At 64.5% G+C, this 19,903-nt stretch overlaps 1 protein-coding gene across 1 annotated transcript in view; it reads right to left on the reverse strand.

The window, feature by feature from the left end:
* WNT7B (Wnt family member 7B) overlaps positions 1 to 19,903 on the reverse strand; it is a 49,477-nt gene that overhangs the window by 11,897 nt on the left and 17,677 nt on the right. Inside the window, exon 2 of the mRNA XM_058308931.1 lies at positions 15,403 to 15,629. Within this exon, the coding sequence (XP_058164914.1) occupies positions 15,403 to 15,629 (227 nt within the window). The remainder of the gene's footprint in view (positions 1 to 15,402; positions 15,630 to 19,903) is intronic.

Here is a 19,903-nt window from a genome sequence, read left to right on the forward strand (position 1 = left end):
GAGGTCCAGAGAGGCCGAGGGAGGGACCAAGGTCCCACGACATGGGTTGTTGGGAGCCCCTGTACCCCCGGCTCGGCCCCTGCCCAGCGAGGTGACCTTGGGCTAGAGGAGCTGGGAGCAGCAGGACGGGAAGCCCTTGGGGAGAAGCTGCTTCCCTTGGCCTCTCTGTGGGACCACGGGGCACGGGGTCCAGCAGGCAGGTGCGTGCTGGGCAGAGGGCCTGGGAGCCCAAGCTGGCAGTAGGCGTGAGGACAGGCCCTGAGCCGGGCGCCCGGGAGGGGTTAGAGAGCTCGAGCAAGTGGTGATGCTTCCAGAGGCCAGGCCGACGGCGGGGAAAGGTCCAGCACTCCGTGTGCCCGAGCCAAGGCAGGGGAGGGCGTCCCCGCGGAGGCCCCGGGCCTCCAGCCTGCACAGTGCCCCATGCCCAGCGGGCTGCCCGGGCGCCTCCAAGGCCGCAGCTGGCGCCGAGGCTGGCCCGCGCTTTTGGAGGACGCTGGAGAAACCTCGTGCCCCTCCTCCAGGCCCCTGCTTCCACCTGGCTTCTGCCAGCAAGCCCCAGCGTCTTACTCACGGCTTACTCATCGGGCCGCCACTCCCGCTAATTCCTTTTTTATTTGGTTTTAACGAGACAAACCCGCTCTCGCCACGGAGACAAGGTGGAGGCGGGCTGCAGAGAGAGGGCATCAGTTTGGGAGAATCGACCAGGAAAACGTTGTTCACTGTGAGCGCTGCGTGCTGCCCGCGTGCCCCCCGCTCGGGGTTCACACGGCTCCGCGAGGGAGGCACCTGCAGGCCTGGAAACGGCACCGAGGCCCCTGTACCGCGCCCCGGGCCCTCCCCAAACCACCCCTGCCAGTCCCAGCTCTCGGTCCTTTCCTCCTCTCAGCACCAGCCCTGGGAACCTTCCAGCCACAAACGCGGAAGCGCCGAGATGGACAAAGAACTCGGCCTTTGCACGGGGCGCGTTGGCTTTGAACCTGAGGGCGGCTGCTCAGCAGCCCTCTGTGGCTCCCGAGGCCCCCGGGCTGGCCTTAGCCGGGCGCCTGGGGACTCCGAGGCCCGGCCCACCCAGCTCCCCTGGGAGCTCCCCACCGCCTCCCTGCTCGGCCAGGCTGAGCCTCAGGCCCACCCCGGCAGGGCCCCCACCCCGGCATGTGGCAGCCGTTCGGGAATAGGCGAAGGGCCCGCGTCCGGCCGTGGAGGCCAGCGGCCCTCGCTCTGTCCACGCACAGTCTCACAGGTCGGCACCTGGTCCCCCCCTCTTGGTTGGCTCTTTCCGGTGAAAGAATGCACGAGCAGGTCTGGTGGGCCGTTCCACCCACGTCACCTTATTTTATCTCCACGACAACCCAGGAAGCGGATCCTTCTGATTAGCCCATTTCCCAGATGGGAACCCTGAGCCTCCAGGGGGCCAGTGACTGCCCGGGATGCACAGCCAAGTGGCAGGGGCTGCGGCCAGCTGCCCTCAGGGGCCGCCCTAGACGTGGTGTCTGGCGCCAGTGGGTCAGGGGGGTGGCGGGGCGGTGGGTGAAGCCAGCAGCTGTCTTGGGGCACATTTGGGTCTCGGGTGCCCTGCCTTGCAGGGCCCGCCCAGCTGGGGCAGCACCAGGGCCTGCGCGCTCCAGCCTGCGGCCACGCGGCTCCCCACCCGCGGCCTCGAGAGCCCAGGTGGGCTTCTGAGACCCGACGGCCCCTGAGCCCACCAGCCCCATCCGCCCCGCTGCTCCCCGCCTCCCCCGAGGCAGGCAGGTCGGGGCAGACCGTTAGCCCTGCCCACCCTGGCCGAGGCTCAGGACAGAGCGGACAGGAGAGCACTGGACTTGGAGCCTGAGGCCCGCTGTGTAGCCCCAGGAAAGTCGCAGACCCTCTCTGAGGCTGCATCTCCATTGGCCAAGTGGGGCTGGAAATTCCCACCCTGCCCCACGGCCCCCGGAGTCAGTGCTGTGAGCAAACACAGGTGGTCTCGGCCGCCCCCAATGGGGAGAGGGTGCATGGGCCAGAGGCGGCCAGGGGTCATCTGGATGCAGGGCAGGAAGTCAACCCAGCACCAGGACGGCCTCCCCGGAGCTGACCCACTGCTCCCTCCACAATGAGGGAACCCAGAGGCCCCACAGCAGAGTGCCCAGGGACCACCGCTACATAGGGAAACTGAGGCTGCTGGGGGCAGGGGCCCAGGCATGTGGGGGTGATGCAGCGCTGCTGGCTCTTTTCTGTGTGACTCAAACTCAAGCCCTCACACACACCGCTGGGCTCAGGCCCCGGCCAGGGTGGGCTCAGAGGGAGGCAGAGCAGCCCCCCATGCCCAGTGACCCCTCACCTGGGGCCCCTCCCATGGGGCCGAGTCGCCACCTCGGGGGGCAGGCCTGGCTCCAGTGCACGGAGGCTCGCCGCCCCGGGCTCTGCATGCACCGTGCGCGTGGCTCTGCGAGTGCAGGTGAGCGAGTGTGCCGGTGCGTGCACCGTCCACGGGAGGAAACCAGCTCGTTCAGCCTTCCTCCCTGCCCACCTGTGCCTGCCCTCCTCCTCTGAAACAACATGGCACGTCCGACAACTCAAACCCAAAAAGACACACAACCCAGTTAAAAACTGGGCAAGGGGGAAGCGGATGTGGCTCAAGCGATCGGGCTTCCGTCCACCGTAAGGCAGGACCCGGTTCGATCCCGGGGGCCTCCTGTTTAAAGCGAGCCCGTGCGGCAAGCCCGGCCTGTGCCGCGAGCAACGCAGCAAGATGACGACGCAACAAAACAGAGACGCAGGGGAGAGTCAAGGGGAAGCGCAGCAGAGACCAGGAACTGAGGTGGAGCAATTGACAGGGAACCTCTCTCCACATCAGAGGTCCCCAGGATCGAATCCCAGTGAATCCTAGAGGAGAAAGACGAGAAGAGAAGACAAAAACAAACAGACACAGAAGATCAGACAGTGAATGGACACAGCAAAAAACTCCAGCGATTGGGGGGGTGGGGAAGGAAAAAAGAGAAAAAAAACCGGGCAAGACATTTCACCAAAGAAGATATGCGATGGCGTCGGCGTCACCCCCCAGCAGGGACGGGCACGCGAAGCCACAAGGAGACGCCGCTCGCGCCCGGCAGGCTGGCCGGAATCGGGCGACCCCCCGTGCTGGCGAGGATGTGGGGCCATCGGCAGCTCACGTGCCGCCGGGAGGAAAGGAAAGCGGCCGGCGGCGCCGCGGAAGGCCAGGCACGGAGCTGCCCTGTGGCGGCCCAGCCGCTCCGCTCCTGGGTGTACAAACAAGGGAGAGGAAAACAACGTCCACCAAAGACTTGCCCCCGAGGGTCCGTGGCGGCACAGGAAAGAACCAAGGGGCAGTCAGTGGACTGCGACTCAGCCACCACAAGGGTCAAGTGCTGACCCAGGTAAGCACGGTGAAAGCAGCCAGTCACCGGGGCCACGGATTCCCTGATTCCATTTTTAAGAAATGCCCACGACGGTAACTCCTCAGAAATAGGAAGTAGATGCGTGGTTGCTGGGGGGCGGGGGCGGGGAGGAGGAAGGGGGTGACTTACAGGAGGTGCAAGGATACTTTGGGGAGTGATGAAAGTGTTCTAGAGTTGACTGTGGTGACGGCTGGGGTGGTTTGTATTAGTCAGCCAAAGGGGCGCTGATGCAAAATACCAGAAATGGGTTGGTTTTCATAAAGGGTATGTATTTGGGGTAGGAGCTTGCAGACACCAGGCCATAAAGCACAAGTTCCTTCCCTCACCAAAGTCTATTTGGAGCAAGAGGGCTGCCGACGTCCGCGAGGGCTCAGGCTTCCTGGGTTCCTCCCTTCCAGGGGCTTGCTTCTCTCTGGGTTCAAGGCTCCTTTTTTCCTGGGGCTGGCTTCTCTTCCCTTGTGGGCTGACTTCCCAGAGCTCCAGCTGAAGTCTTCAGCATCAAACTCCAACATCAGAAACCCTCAACTGTCCTTCTCCCTGTCTTTTATCTGTGAGTCCCCACCCCTCAACGCCCTAATCATAACTCAGTCATGCCCAGGTACAGATCAGATTACAAGCATAATCCAATATCTATTTTTGGAATTCATAGCCATATCAAACTGCTACACACCACCCTCTGAACTTCAAAAAGACATTATAATATTTTTTTAAAAACCTTAAATCATAACAATGCAAGTAGTAAATCATATCACAATCGATTTAAAGAAATATGGTTTGTCTTGGGGCAAAGTCCTGTCTGCTATAGACCTCTGAAACTTAAAAAACACTTTATCTGTTTCCAATACACAAATGGACAGACATAGGATAAACATTTCATTACAATAAGGAGAAATTGGGAAGGAAACATGAGTCACAGGTCCTCCACAGTTCAGCAAACCTGCAGGGCATCCTCCATTCGATTTCAGTCTGAGAGTCATTCTTAAGAAGATGATTTCTTCTCCTTGGGGCCGTATGGGGACCCACCTTTCCACAGTCTTGCCCAATGGCCACTTTCTTGGTTCCACCCTCATCAAGTATCTGGGTGTCCACCAAGCTCCAGGCCTCTCCCTGCAAGAGTGTTGGGGTGATTGCCACACCTTCCCCAATCTTCGGGTTAGAGTCTTGACCTCCCAGTACAGTGATGTGAAGACAACATTCCCCCTAACCTTTGGCACACAGGCTCAACCCTCTCAGAGCAACGAGTTGACCACCTGGCCTTCCGTAACCTTTGGGGGACAGGTCCACCCCTCTCAGACCTGTGGGGTGCTGACCTTAACCGCCCTAATCCTTGGGGAATGTGCTCCACCCTCTCTGCACCCTGAGGCAGCAAAACTCTCCCAGAACATCGGGTGGGAACATCCATCCTCTTCATCTGCTGGGGCAAAGTCACCCTCTCTGTACACAGGGGTGGGGTCCCTCTCTTGGCCCAAGGTGATGTCTTAGATCCAGATCTCAGCCTCCATGGTTTTCCTATTAAAACTGTTTCTCTTTTAATATCTCCTTTCTGTGTCCCTTTTATTCCAGGCTGACAGTGGTTTTGTTCATACAGCTCTCTCAAAAAGTCTGTTGGTTTAGCATGCAGAGAGCAGGGGTCCAAGCCATCAGACAGCAAGACTTTCCACAAGTCTTTCCCATATAACTGCATCTTCAATCCTGATTTACAAGTTTCAAGTTTAGTTAAGTCCTCCAATGGGGCACTTTTGTCGGGGAGCTTGATCTCCAGAGGCTTGGAATTTCCAGAATCAATTTCTGTTTTCTTTGTGCCCAACAGTTCCATTCTCAGCATATCTCTTTTGTCTAGCATTTTGCTATAAGCTGCAAGCAGAAGCCAAGCCGCATTCTCTGGGTTTACTTTGGAAATTTCCTCAGCTAAATGCCCAGGATCGCCATTTTCAAAATCAGCCTTCCACAAAACACCAGGAGATAATCTTGCTAAATTCTCTGCAACTTTAAAACACAGATCCTTTCTTCCAGTTTCCAATAATAGTGTCATCATTTACTTCTAAGTCATCATAAAAAGTCTCTTTAGCATCCATATTGTTATCAACAGTCTCTTGAAAGTGATCTAGGCCTTTTCCATCAAGCATGTCACAATTCCTCCAAATAATTCCCTTTAACCATTTATAAAACCATTCCAGCATTTCCGTAATTACAAAAGCACTTCCCCACTCCTCGGTACCAAATTCTGTATTAGTCAGCCAAAGGGGCGCTGATGCAAAACATCAGAAAGTGGTTGGTTTTTATAAAGGATATTTATTTGGGGTAGGAGCTTGCAGACACCAGGCCATAAAGCACAAGTTCCTTCCCTCACCAAAGTCTATTTGGAGCAAGACGGCTGCCGACGTCCGCGAGGGCTCAGGCTTCCTGGGTTCCTGCGCTCCTGGGGCTTGCTTTGCTCTGGGTTCAAGGTTCCTCTCTTCCCAGGACTGGCTTCTCTTTCGTCTGTGTGCTGACTTCCTGGGGCTCCAGCTTAAGGCTTCATCATCAAACTCCAACATCAAAACTCCAACTTCAGAAACCCCCGACTCTGTCCTTGGCCATGCCTTGTATCTGTGAGTCCGCCCCCCACCGAGGGGCAGGGACTCAACGCCCAAATCCTAACTCAGTCATGCCCAGGTGCAGATCAGATTACAAACATAATCCAGTATTTCTTCTTGGACTTTATAACCACATCAAACTGCTACATGGTTGCACCTACAGTGAATTTACTGGAAACCACTGACTTGGATGCTTCAAAGTGGGTACATTTGTATGGTACATGAATTCTTTGTCTATAAAGCCGTTATTACGAAATATAATTTTTGGTGATTGCACAGACCTTGGCTTCCTCCATCTAACTGAGGCCCCACCTCGGGGCTCAGAGGAGCAGGTGACCGGCTGAGGCCACGGGGCAGGCGAGCCGCACGGCTGGGGCCTGACCGGGCTGAGCTGAGCCCCTGCTCCGTCCAGCAGGACGGGGGGCATCACAGGCCTGCTTCCCGCCACACGGCTCGCCTGGGCCCACCGCCCGCTGCTCGCTCTCTCGCCCTCCCTGCACCTCCCGCCCCCCAGCCTGATCCCCAGAGTCCAGATGTGCTCCCCCCACCTTGCTGTCGAGTCCCTGCCAGGTCCTGCCCCCGAGCCAAGCAGGCACAGGGCGGGACTGACACGCTCCGGCCAGGGGCCAGTGGGCTGGGGCGGGCTGCAGCAGACCCGGAGGCGGAGGGCAAGGGGCAGAGGTGGAGGGGTGGAGGGAGAGGGAGGCTGGGGGCTCGGGTGGAGTGTGTGTGGGGAGGGCCCCCTCAGGAAGGGAGGCTGGCAAGAGAGGTGACCCATGAGATGTGCAGGGAACAGTGTCCCAGGCACAGGGAAGAGCATGTGCTAAGGCCCTGGGCAGGGAACGGCGGGGCGCGTGTGGTGTGAGTGGTGGGCGGGAAGCTGGGACAGTTTTGGATTTTACTCCCTGAAGATGGGAAACCCCTGACGAGTGCTGCTCTTACTTACATTTAAGGGGCCTCATGGGTGCTGGGAGGGGTCACAGGAGGGGGCAGGGGCCCAGACAGGGGGCCACCACAGGGGTCCTGGTAAATGACGGTGGCCTGGCCAGACGGAGGCGGCGGCCAGTGGTCAGATGTGCGACCTAGTCTGAAGGGGGAGGTAATAGAATTTGCAGGTGGATCGATGAGGGGGGGTGGTAGGCAAAGAGGAGCTTGGAAGGGCTCCCAGGGGTGGGGCCTGAGAAGGGGGAGACTTGAAGAGGATACGGTTTGGGGGTGTCCAGAGAGCTCCGGACAGCTTGAGGTGCCTGGGGCAGCAGCGGGAGGCGAGGGGCAGCTGGGCCCTCAAGCCTTGCCCAAGGCCCCAGCACTGGGGACTGACCCCAAAGGGGAGGCCAGCGTCTCTCGCTTCCCCTGCCTCGGTTTCCCTGTGCAGCGGGAGAGGAGGCCTCACCAGAGGCGCGAAGGTTCCAGCAGGGAAGCCTGCCATCAGGCAGACACTTCCAAGAGGATCTGACAGGGAGGTGGGGGCAGAAGGGGGGGGGCAGGGGGGGAGGCCCCTGAGTCTCCTCCGGAGGCCTGGGCGCTGCTAGCAGGGAGGCCCCCCCCAGCTGAGCATCCCCCGCCCAGCCCAGACCCCCAAGCTCCTCAGAAGACAGAAGTGGGTGGGCGAGGCCTGCACCCACACACACCCCAGTTTCTGGGTGGCGAGCGCGCGGCTCAGGGAGGTGAGGTGACCCTTGGCCACGGCCCCAACTCCTGGGCCACCAGGCGGCCCCAGGCTGGGCCCGTGGCTGGGTCCCGGTCCATGCTCTAGGGAGCCCTCAGGTGCTGCTGGGCCTGAGGCCCAGGGACCCAGGCAGGCCCACGTGTCCCCCGGGGCTGCCGGGCCCAGCCTGGGTCCCGCTCGGCCCTGGCCTGCCCCTCTGTGGCCCAGTGTCCCCTGGCAGGGCCTGCCCACTCCCTGCCCAAGCCGGTCTCAGATCCGCTTCCCCAGAACACACAGCACAGAGCAGGGAAGCTGGGCTCGGGCCAGGGGGCGCCGGGAAGGGATGGGGACAGTGGGTTTTGGGGGAGCCTAGGGGTGCCCACAGGGCCTCGGGAGGCCCCAAGCCCTCGCCCTGCAGAGCCCCAGCTGGCCAGCAGCCCTGTGAGCCTGGCAGGTGCACCCGGGGGGCCTGGCGGATGACCTCGCTGCTGGGCCTTGGCTCTTGTACCCATGAAACGGAGGGGGGGGATAGCGGCGCCCACCTCGAGGCGCCTTGGGGGGTTAGAGCTGGGGCGAGGGGGCCCGGGTGGGGGGGTGCGCAACGCAAGAGGGCCGTTTGCACCCGGCCGGCGCGCGCAGAGGCCACGGGCCCCGGGCCCCGCAGGCCTGGGACGGGGCAGGGGAGCGGGGCGGGGGCGACGGGCCACCTTGCACCGTGCGGCGCACTTGTGGGCGTGCGTGGCGTGGCGCTCCCGGCGTCCCTGCCGCTCCGTCTCCCAGCCGCGCCCCGGCCCCCGCCTGGCCCTCTGAGTCAGTGTCTCCGCGCTGCGCCCCCCCTGCCGTTGTCATAAACAGAGCGCAGGGAGCAGCCGGGCCAGGCCCCAGCACGCCCGCACGCCCGCGGCCTTTGTTCCGGCTGCGCCGCGGCCCTCACCCGCCGCCGCGGCCCCGGGCAGGCAGGCTCGAGCCGGGCCACGGCCGCCACGTCCCGCTGGCGCTCAGGACAGGGGGTCACCGAGGCCCAGGGCGCGCAGAGCCGGTCCCGGGCCCCAGGGCGAGGACCCCGGGCTGCGCAGGCCTCCCCAGCTCCCCCCTCAGCCGGGCGAGGCAGCAACACAGGCGGAAGCCCCTGGGCTGGGCCGTGGGGCCACCGAGGCGCCCCCTCCTCCGGGGGCTGCCCCCGCCTCCCAGCTCCTGGACCCCTGGGGCATGGCGGTGCAGCGAGGGGGCCCCACTGGGCCACCGGGAGCCGCGTCCGGTCCTCGTGGGGCCTGTGCTGACACTGAAAGGTGGCTGACAACGGGGCCTCGGGGCCCAGTGCAGCCAGAGAAGACCCTCCCCAAGCAGCGGCACCCCTGGACTGAGGGCCCGGCCTGGCCCTTGGAGGCTGCGGGTGGGGGTCCCCGCCGGGGGCTCAGTCCTGCCTCAGTGGCCCAGAGCCCCGGGTCTGGAGAAACCCTGGAGCAGAGCCCAGTGCAGGCAGCTTGAGGCTGGGGAAGCAGGGGCCTCCCGCCCCCTTTCTAGAGCCCCCCCAGTCCTGGCCGTGCCCCCTCCCCAGCCCGTCCCGGTGCAGGGGGGTAGACAGAGGCCCCGAGCACACGAGAGCAGGACGCCCCTTCCCTGCCCCACAGCCTCTCCCTTCCGGGCCCTGCCAGGGAGGGTGGAAAATTCTGGTCGTGGTGTGTTTCAAGGCCCCTTCGAGGGCCGAGTGGACGGGCCTCGGGCTGGAAGGACCCCCCCCACCGGCACCCAGCTCATCGGCAGGGCCGGGGCAGGGGAGGCCCCACCAGAAGGCTGACCGCCGCCTCTGCGGGCCCCTGGCGGCCCCTCCCGGGAGGGAGCAGGCCACCCCAAGGCGGAGGGCAGAGCCCTGGCCACTGTGGGGCTTTCCCGCCTCTTTTGCCGCTTCCCCCGGGCTTCCGGCTGCCGGGCCTGAGCCACGGAAACGTCTGTTCTGCTCTTGCCTCCAGCTGGGAGTGGGCCGGGGTGGGGGTGACGGGTCACTAGGTGGCCTTGGGAAGCCGGCCACCTGGGAGCAAAGCACTGTCCGAGGGGCACCGGCCATGGTTATACGTTTAAAGGGCCTAGAAGCCACGCCAAGAAAAGGAAAAAATAGCAGGTGAAATTAATTTTAAGAGTTCAGCCAAATACGCAAATCACTATTTCGCTATGGATGCCACAACGGTGGCCAGTGAGGCGCATGGTGCGTCTCGAGGGCACCCAGGCTCGGCGGTACACGGCGCACCTGGCCACGTCCGCCAATTTGCAGCATTTGCCCGCGGCGGGCATTGTGGCCCCAGGGCCTCTCGTCCCTCCGGGGGCCGTTCCCCCACTGGACCTGGTTTGCAGAGCCGGGCAGGGGCGGCACGTAGTAGGTGCACAGGGCCAGGAGGCCCCGCTCTTCTCCCAGGCCCCGCCACGTGCCCCCGGGAAGGCTCGGGGTGCCCCACACAGAGCCACCCCCCGCCCCGAGTCTCCAGGCCCATCGGCCTGTCCTGAGCCCCTGCCCCGCGCAGCCGGGGGGCTCAGGGCTCCGGCGGGCAAGGTGCATCCCGGGGAGTCACTCCCAGGGCAAATGGCACCCGCAAAGCAAATGGAGCGGCAGCGGCGGCGCCGGCTGCCCTGGGCCACCCACGGGAGCTGGGATCAGGACCCCAGGTCCAGTCACAGCTGAGAGCAGCACACGATGGCAGCACCCGGCAATCCACGCAGCCTGCGGGCTCCAGGGCCCTGGGCACACGCAGCCACCGCCCCTGTGCCCAATGCCAGCGGGTCCCAGGGGGCTCTGGGCACAGGCGGGGTGGGGCGGGGGCTGGAGGGGGCCGCCCTGCTCGGAAGCTTCCTTGCCTTCCAGGCTCCAACCCTGCCTCTAGCCCTCGGCCTCAGCCCCCCAGCCCCCCAGCCCCCCACTCCCGCTGACCCTTGACATTTCCTGTGGTTCCTGGAAAACACCACCCGTCCTGGGCCCTTGGCCTTGGCACGTGCCGTTCCTTCCACCTGAAGCCCCTTCCCCACACTGGCCTCCAGGCTGGCCGGGGCCACTCCCACCCCACCTGGGGTCTCTTCTCCCACCTTCCCTGGGTCTCTTCGGGAAGCCTCGCCTTGGACACTTCCGGGCATGCTCGGGGGCCCCAGGTTTCTAAGAGGCTCCCCTGCAATGCAAGGCTCACCCCCACTCTCGTGTCTCCCCTTCCGCCCTCAACCCCCCCCAGGGTGCATTCACCCCCAGTTTGCGTCCCACCAGCAGGAGAGACAGGCTAGCAGGACCCTCGTCACGCACTCCCTTGAAACGTGAGGGAGCAGGCTGGGGGGAGGGGCAGGCTCGAGGGGACCCTGGCAATGTCAGGAAGGGGAGGGCCCCCGTGGGCCTTGACCCCTGAAGGGAGCAGAGCAGTGGGCACGCGGGGACCGCACAGCTAAGCCAGCACAAGGTCACCCTAAGGAAGAGCTAACGGGCAGTAGTGAGCTCCCCGTCCCTAGAGGCATGTGAGCAGCGGCAGCAGGTGCTGGGAAAGGCCTGGAATTGGCACAGGGAGGGGGACGGCCTGCCCCTTTAAGGGGGTTCCCTTTCAGCGCAGGTCGCTCAGGCCCCGCCCCCTCTGGGAGGGGGTAATGACCCGGCAGGTTTGAGCGGCTGCCCCCACGAGCGCCCCCAGCCCCCTGCCAGCTCCCGGCCCGGCTCCCACCCCGGCCCGGGGCACCCAGCACACCGCTGCCCTGCGCTCAGCCCCTCCCTGCCTTCGGGGTGGCCCGGCCTGGGCGGGGCCAGGTGCCCACTGGGACCGGGTCACGGCGGTCACGGCGTCACAGTGCAGCTGACGCCCGCGGCCTGCGCAGTCAGCCCCCAGGAGAGCCCGGCTCCACCCGACGGCCGCGGGGAGCCAAGGAGGGCTCCAGGCAGGGCGAGACTGCAGGCCTGAGTCCTAGAGTGCCCAGGTGGGGGCAGAGGGCACGGGAGCCCGGAGGCGGGCACTGAGCTGGACGGGGCGGGGGGATGGAGCACCAGGAGGCGGCCGCCGCCTGGCTGTGGCGAAAGAAACAAGGAGGGGGTGAAAAAGGCAGCCCGGGGGCGAGTCGGATGTAAGCAAGCAGAGGGGCCGGCCCCCCAGCTAGAAAACAGCCGTCGCCAGCCCAGACAGGGTGCAGGCGCCCACCCGGGCAGGGGCTGGCACTGGCAGAGGGGAGGGGAGCAGGCTGAGGCCTCGGACGCCAGGCCGGGGGGTGACTCCATCCTGGGACAGCACGGAGCCACGGTGTGCTCCGGAGGAAGGGAGAGGCTCGGCGCAGCTTCTGTTCCACCCCGTGAGGGGGCAGGGGTGGAGCCAGCAGGGGGAAGCCACCCCTGCCGGGTGGCCAGAGAGGCAGGCCCTGCAGGGGCCTAGGGACGGGAGGGGAGGGGGCTTCCCCGCCCTCCCCGGTGGCCGCCCACAGAGAGAGGCGTGCCCCTGGGTCCCCAGCCTGTCACCAGATGGAAGCCGGCGCTAGGCTACCTGTGGGGCAGGGCCTCCAAGTCTGCAGGTCCCAGCCACACCCGGGGGCCCACTCGGGAGACCCGTGCCTCACTGGGTGCCTCGCACGTACCCGTCACTCTAGGCCAGCCCCGAGGTGGCACCTGAGAATTACTGACCTCCCAGCACCCAGTGCTTGACCACGTCAGAGAAGTCAGGCAGGACTTCCTGGAGGAGGTGGCCCTGGAGGCAAGATCCAGAGCTGGGGGCGGGCAAGGGCTCGCTGGACTTTCCAGCCATCCAGCTGTGTTTATCGATATATAAAAAGTTACCAAAGAAAATTTATCAGGTACGATCCGGTAATAAGACAATTGTCAACACTTGAGAGTAACAGTGGTGATCTCTAGTAATTTTTTTTTGGAAGGAGTTACCAGGGATTGAACCTGGGACCTCATGCGTGTGAGGCAGGCACCCACCCACTGAGCTGTACCCACTCTGCTCTAGTAATATTTAGAATTGGAATTTGCTTAAGACAATTAGCTATAGACTATTCCCTGTGATATGAAACTGACTCGAGCACGACACTTTCAGATGACAACAGAAGTTTCCACTTGGCTTTGTGAGTATTCAGAGTCTAGATACTGGATTTTATTTGAAAATGTAATTTTCAAAAAAAAAAAGTCAACTAAAGAGAAAACATAATGTAGACATGTCTGATAAATTAGTTTAATGTTTAAAAAAAAAATGGAACCGCCTGCAAGCGAGGGGCTGGCGGTCAAGTTGAGGCTAAGAGGCCACGGCGGGGCAGGGGCCTTGTGGGTCTGGGAAGGAGAAGGACAGCGAAGGCGGCAGAGCCAAGGCAGGGCGCAGACGCGGGCACAGCGTGACGGGCTCACGCGGGCCACCACGGACCACGGGCTACGGCAGATCGTGCAGGCAGGAAGCAGGGAGGCCAGCACGGAGGTGGCGGCCTGTCCCAGCAACAGCGATGAGCTCGGGAGTGGGCGGGGCTGGGAGATGGGGGGGCATCAGGACCTGGTGATGGGTGGGAGATGGGGTGGGGAGGGGCAGGCGGACGGCCGGGCGGGCAGGCGGCAGGAAGGCTGGGGCGGAGGTTCCTGCAGCAAGAGGCCCAGCGGGTGGAGCCGGAGGGCCCTGCGGGCAGTGCCCAGGGGCCCGCTGAGCCGGGCTCGGCCCTGGGGACAGGCGAGGACCAGAGAGGGGGAGGACTCGGCAAGCCCGCGGGACCCGACGCGCAGGCAGGAACGGGCTCCCGGCTGGGGGCACCGGGGGGGCACCGGCATCTCCCCGCAGGGAGGCCGCCGCCGGAGCAGCTGGGGCCGGGGTCAGGGGCAGGGACCACGAGGAGGGCCCAGAAGCCTGGCCGGCCTGCGGGGAGCAGGTGGCAAGGGAAAGTGAGAGTCAGGCCAGTGGGCGGGGACAGGGTGTGAAGGGGCAGGTGGCTGTCCCCAGGCCGGGCCCCCTGGACGCAGAGCCTGAGACGAGGGCCCAGGCTGGGGAAGGGGGAGCCAGGGAGGCAGGCGGCGGAGCGGCCAGGGAGGCCGGGGCCTCGTGGTCTCGAGCCCCCGGAGCCCCACGGGAGTCCGCCCTTGGCCGTGGGCTGCTCCTGCCCACGGGGGAGCCGCGCGCCCCCGGGCCACACTACAGCCCGGGGCTGCTGTCCAGCGGCCGCAGGTGAGCTGTGAGCAGCCGAGGACGGGTGTGCTGCCCAGCAAAGGGGACTCGGGAGGGGCGCCACGGCCCGGGTCACCCACCGTCCGCGGGAGTCGTGGGTGCCGGCGCGGAGAGGCCGTCGCCTGCCACACAGCCGTGTCCAGTGGTCCCAAACAGAGCCCAGGCGCCCAGCCCAGGCCGCCCCGCCCGCCTCCTTCTAAGAGGCCGCAAGGATGGCGAGAAACGGTCACGGAACCCATGGCGCACAGCCCAGGAGACCTTCTGTAACCACGGCAACCAAGGCGCCCTCTCGGCCCTGGGACAGGATGCTCACGGTGGCCGCAGAGGCCGACGGTCCCCCCTGCAGGGGCACAGCCGGCCCCTGAAAAGGCTCAGAGGGCGGGGGCTGCACTTGGGAGTCGGCCCCAGGGAGGGGCCGTGCCACCTTCCTGGCCGTGCCAGGTGCCACCACCCACAGCCTGCTTGCCCCCGGGACTTCCCGCACCACCCCCAGCCCCACGCTGGCCTTCAGGGCCCAGCAGGGCTCGGCTCCAGTTTGGGGCCCGGCAGTGGGGGGTCAGCTTGGCGGCCCAGGCCCTCAGCCCGCAGGGAGCATGGAGGCCGTGCCATGCCCGCCGGCTGGGGCTGCGCCTGGCCCTGCACCCCAAGTTAGCACTGTCCCCAGTCCCACCCTCACAAAGGCCTCCTCGCAATCCTCATTCATGCCATGGCAATTAATTGAGCACCTACAGCGTGCAGGCCCTGGCGAGGGGGCTCAGACACAGACCCACTTGCTTGGAGCTCAGGTTACAAATGAGGAAACTGAGGCCCCAAGCTGCCCTGAGGGTCGTGCACAAGGCAAACGCTGGCCAGATCCAGAAGTCACACTTTTTCCTTTAAGCCCCCTTCTGGGTCCCCGGATGGGCTCCTCTCTGAGCCTCAGTCTCCTCTTCTGTAAAATGGGTGCAGGAGGCCCTCTCGCGGGCTGCGGCAACAGGGAGGTGGGACGTCTAGCTCAGGCAGCGGCAGCATGCCCCCCGCTCGGGGAGCTCCGGGGGCCTGCACGTCCTCAAGTCTCTGCCCACCGCCCTTCGTCGAATCAAGCCCACGCCGCCCCCAGTTCCAACACCCCCCGCGTCCCCCGCCTGCCCTGCCCCCAGCTGCCAGGCCCCTCGGTGCCGCCTTCGCACATGCTGCTCCCTCTGCCGTTCTCACGTGACCCCACGAGGCAAACCCTAGCATGACCCCACGGTCCAGACGCAGAAACAGAGGCCCCGAGGCAGAGCGGCAGGCTTCGGTCCACACAGCAGGCGAGCCGAGGCAGGCGTGCCCATCGCCACTGCCTGGCACCGCGCGCCCCGGCCTGCCGCGCTTGTGCCCACGTCGGGCCCCAGCCCAGCACCAGGGCCCCTCGCCCACTCGCTCGGGCCAGCCCCCATCGACGCCGCCTGGAGGCCCAGGCCAGCTCTGGGTCCTCCCGGGGTGCCGTGTCCCCCCGCCAAGACCAGGCACGGACAAGGGCCCAGGGAAGGCTGCCGACAGCACAGAGGCGCGACGGCTCCGCGGGCAGGGGCGGCCCGCCTGGCGCTCGGTGCGCGGGGCCCGCCACCCCAGCCGCCCCGGCCCCCGTGGCCGGCCCCGCGAGCCCGCAGAGCCCTTACCTACTCGGAGCTCTTGCCCGAAGACCGTCTTCTCGCCGAGCGCGGAGCAGTTCCAGCGGCCGAAGCGGAACTGGTACTGGCACTCGTTGATGCCCATCTGAGCCCCCTCCCCGATCACGATGATGGCGTCGGGCCGGCTCTGGCAGATGGCTCGCTGCCGCGGGGCCAGGCCCGGGATCTTGTTGCAGATGATGTTGGCTCCCAGGGCCACCACGGAAGACAGCGCTCTGCGGAGGGGGAGGGGCGGGCCGTGAGAACGCGGTTCACCCAGCGCCCGCCACGTGCCAAGTGCCGCTCGCCAGGGAGCAAGGCACAGGCGCCTGCCGTCCCGCGCTTGCACACACGCGTCTAGCCTGAAAAGGCACGCTCCCCCACGCCCTCCCAGCCTCAGACCTGCGCGTCCCACGGGATGGCCAGAGCCACGGACCCCTAAGAGCCACAGCGTCACAGTCCCGCGGAACTGCCAATCCCTCAGATCATAAGTCCTGCAGAATTGCAAGTCCACGGAACCACAAAATCTCATCAGGCTGCAAGTGCCACGAATCACAAGTGCCACGAACCATGGGTCCCGTGGAATCACAGCTCCCACAGGATGGCAAGCTCCGTGGAACCCTAGGGCCCCCTGAACCGCAGGGCCCACGGCTGCCCACCTCTCGGCGTCAGACGCCCCTCTCCTTGGGGTCGGGGAACCACACACCTGGGATTTCTCAGCTGTCCTTCTGGTACTGCGCACAGCTGCCTCCGAGCAGCTTACCCCAATCCCTGACAACTGGGGCTTCCCCATCCTTGTAAAGTCTGAGCCCCCTGGGGCACCCGGGGTCGGCAGGCTGCTCCACGTCCGGCCCGGGCTGGGAGCCCAGCCCACCAGTGCTGACGCCACTTTAGCCCACGTGCCGCCTTGGAAGGCACGTTGCCTCTGTGGGCCTTGGTTTCCACATCCACGAAATGGGGTTAAAATAACGCCCCCCTCCAGACCCAGATGAGAGAGCCACGGGCAAGGGACGACCCCATGCTGCTGCCTCTCCAGGAGGCAGGGCTGGCCTGGCCCGGGGCGGGCGCGGCTTTAGTGCAACATTGTATCCTCACGCCGGGCCCTCACTCGGCCTGGCAACCCCGGGGAGCAGAGGCCGCTGGCGGGGAGACGCTTGCCAGCCTCACTGTTCCTTCTGGCAGATGTTCTCAGCCTCACGGGTCGTTTTTCCCTGATTTTAAACGGGGTGACATTCACATAACGTCAAGCTCACCTTTTCAGAGCGAACAACTCCGTGGCACTGAGCACATAACAATGTGGGGTGACCGCCAACGCTGGCCGAGTCCAGTGCATGCGGATGGCCCCAAAAGGAAACCACACATCCCTGAGGCCGCCAGTCCCCGTGCTCCTGGCAAGCAGTGCCCCGGGTTCTCTCTAAACAGCTGCCAGTTCTGGACATGTCATATTAATAGAATGACAATGCGTGGCCTTTGCGAACGGCTCCTCTCACGCGACAGGATGTCTGCAAGGTCCATCGGTGGCGCAGCCTATGCCAGAACTTCATTCCTTTTCACGGGCTGAGTAATATTCCATTGTTTGGCTACACCACCTTTTACCCGCCCGTTCATCAGCGGCTGCACGCTGGGGTTGCCTGCACCTTTTGGCCACGGTGGATGCTGCTGCTGGGAGAAGCCGGGTCTGTTTGCGTGCCTGGCTTCAACTCCTGGAGGTGTATACCCAGGAGGGGAGTCACAAGGACCTGCCGTAGCTTGAGTTGAGCTTTGAAAGGAATTGCCGGAGGCTTCCGCAGAGCGGCTGCACCGAGGGCTTGGTTTTAAGCGCCCGGGGCAAGGGGGCAGCGAGCTGGACGGAGCCCGTGTAGGGCAGGCGGCCGGGCAGCAGCCGGACTTCACAGCAGAGTCTGGCTTTGAAACAAGAGGCTGGAGCTGTTTGGGGAAGGGGCAAGCTTGGGAGCTGGGGGAGACCACCGAGGACGCCCCAAGGCTATGGCCCTGCCCTGGCCCCCCGGGCCCTCCTTTGCCCCGCCACCAGCCCTTTTCTTGAGTGGCATGAGCCGGTGTTTTTCCAGGGCGGCCGAGCACCCAAAACCAGCTGGGAAAATCCCCGTGCGGCCTCAGCCCACAGCACGTGCCGCAGCCCGCAGGGCCGCCGAGCCCCGGCCGACACCCGATCCCACGGCCCGCCCACCCCACCACCCTCCCACGCCCGCTAATCTGGCCCGGGACCCCCCTGGGTCTCCCACGGGCACAATGGGGCAGCAAGGCCCGGGCGGGTGGGGCTGAGCACGGCTGGAATCTGGGGAATTCAGCCCAGAGTAACCGAAGATCCTTGGAAAAGGGACTCGGGGAAATGAGACCGATGGGAACCCTGCTGGCCACCAGCCCCCAGGCCGAGGGTCAGGGCCGCTCTGGAGGCCGCACGCTGAGCGCCACACCTCTCCCCAGGTCCTGCAGCTCAGACTGCCAAGCGCCCGCTGCTGGGGTGGGAAGCCGCAGGCAGAAGGGCCCCGCCAGCACCCAGACCTGACCCCTGCTCCAAGGCCACCCATAGCGCCCCATCGCCCACAAGCTCCTTGGCCTGCAATGGGAGGCCTCCGGGGACCTGGTCTGCGGAGATCCCCCCCCCCACCGCTGTCCCCTCCACCCCCACGCCCCCACGCCTACCTGGGACTTGCTCCCCCTTCCCGGCCAGGCCCGCCACGCCCCCAGCCCTCCGTGCCTGGCACGAGGAGACACGGAGTGGGTGCTTGGCCGGGGACTACCCAGCCCATTCCGCCGTCCCCACCCTCGAGGTCCCCTCCAGAGGGCGAAGCCACAAGGGCAGAGCCAGGCCGGGGCCGAATGTGGCCGTCGGGGACCGGCCCGCAGTGCTGTCCCGTGTGTGCTCGTGGGAGCGAAGGCAGAGCCATCAGGCCCGGAAACACTCGAGAATCACGTCTACAAGAACTACTACATCTCAGCAGCCCAAAGGCAAAAACCCGCTTCGAAGCCAGGCGCGGGACCTGAAGAGACGCGTCTCCAAAGAAGAGCTACAAACGCCACGAAGCTGCTCCACGTCCCCAGTCCCTGGGAAGGCAAAGCGCGGCCGCAGGCAGACCCCGCCACGCGCCACTGGAACAGCTACGGTTAAAAAAACGGACAATGGCAAGCTGGCGCCGAGACGGAGAAGCAGGAAGCCCCGCGCAGGCCGGTGGGAGCATCCCGTGGCGCAGCGCGGCGAGAACCGTCAGGCAGCGCATCAGAAAGTTAAACGTGGCGTTGGCACGTGACGCGGCAGTCCCACGTCTAAATGGATGCCCCAGCGGATGGGAAACAGGTGTTCAAACAAAAGCCGGTAGGCGAACGCTCAACGCGGCAGTCCTCCCGATGGCAAAGGGTGGCAACGACCCGGGCTCCGGCAGCCGAGTGGACAAACCACGCGTGGCCAAGGACGATAGCGCACTCTCCAGGCCAGGAAAGGAAGGCGGTTCGCACACACGCGACAACACGGATGCACCTTAAACCCTCTCGCTACGTGAAAGAAGCCAGACACAAGAGGCCACAGACTGTGATTCCACGTTATGTGAGACGCCAGCAGACGAAGCGCCGTGGGGACAGCACGGGCTGCGCGTGGCCGGGGGGGATGGGGACAAAGTGCTGAGTGGGGCGGGGTCCCCATTTCAGGTGGTGAAAAAGTTCTGAAACTGGAGAAAGGGGGTGGCAGCACCACGCGTGAACGGACTGAGTGCCACGGAGCCGTGCCCTTTACGAAGCTGGACGGGGGCGCTGTGTCCGGCCTCGGGCCGATAAAAAAGAAGAGCGCCGCCCTTCTCTACGCCCGCACGGAGAAGCCGATGGGGGCGAGAGGGGCCGGCGAACCCCGGCTTTGCCGCGATCGCCTGCCCAGCTGGGGGGTGGGGCTGGTGCCTGGGTGCGAGGCACGGCAACATCAGGAGCTGGGGTGTCGCCGTCTCTTGCGCCAGGAGCCTGGGTAACCGGATACAGCTAATTCAAAAGTAATTTCAAAACTGCCTCCCTTCATCACGTGGAGTTTTTCCACTCGTGATTCTGAACCCTCTCCTCCTGGGTGCCCACCCGGTCAGCTGGGGCCTCTGTCCTGTCTGACTTAGCCCTCCCCTGGCGAGGAAGCTTTGCCGTCCCCTGTCCCAGGAGCAGATCCTGGGGCTGAGCGGGGGGTGGAACTCAGGTGGAGGCAGCGCGGGGCGGGCCTGGAGCGGGTGTGTAAGGGATACTGAGGGCTGTGCCTCTCCCAGCTGAAAACCCTCAGCCACTCACTCATGCCAGGCTCCCAGCGCCCCCCCCCCGCCCCCCCCCCGTGTGCCCCGTCCACCCTGCCGGCGCCCCTCCCTCAGCAGGCCTGGCCCATTCCCACCCCAGCTTTGCCCGGCTCTTCCTTCCACCTGCAGGTGCTGTCAGTATAGAAAACAGGCTCAAAACACAAAATAACTGAATAACTGGCACTGAGGCAGGCAGGTGGGCACAAGGAACCTTCTGGAATCTTTGGCAGTTT

Source organism: Dasypus novemcinctus, chromosome 12 (assembly GCF_030445035.2).
Source record: "Dasypus novemcinctus isolate mDasNov1 chromosome 12, mDasNov1.1.hap2, whole genome shotgun sequence".
Lineage (NCBI taxonomy): Eukaryota > Metazoa > Chordata > Mammalia > Cingulata > Dasypodidae > Dasypus > Dasypus novemcinctus.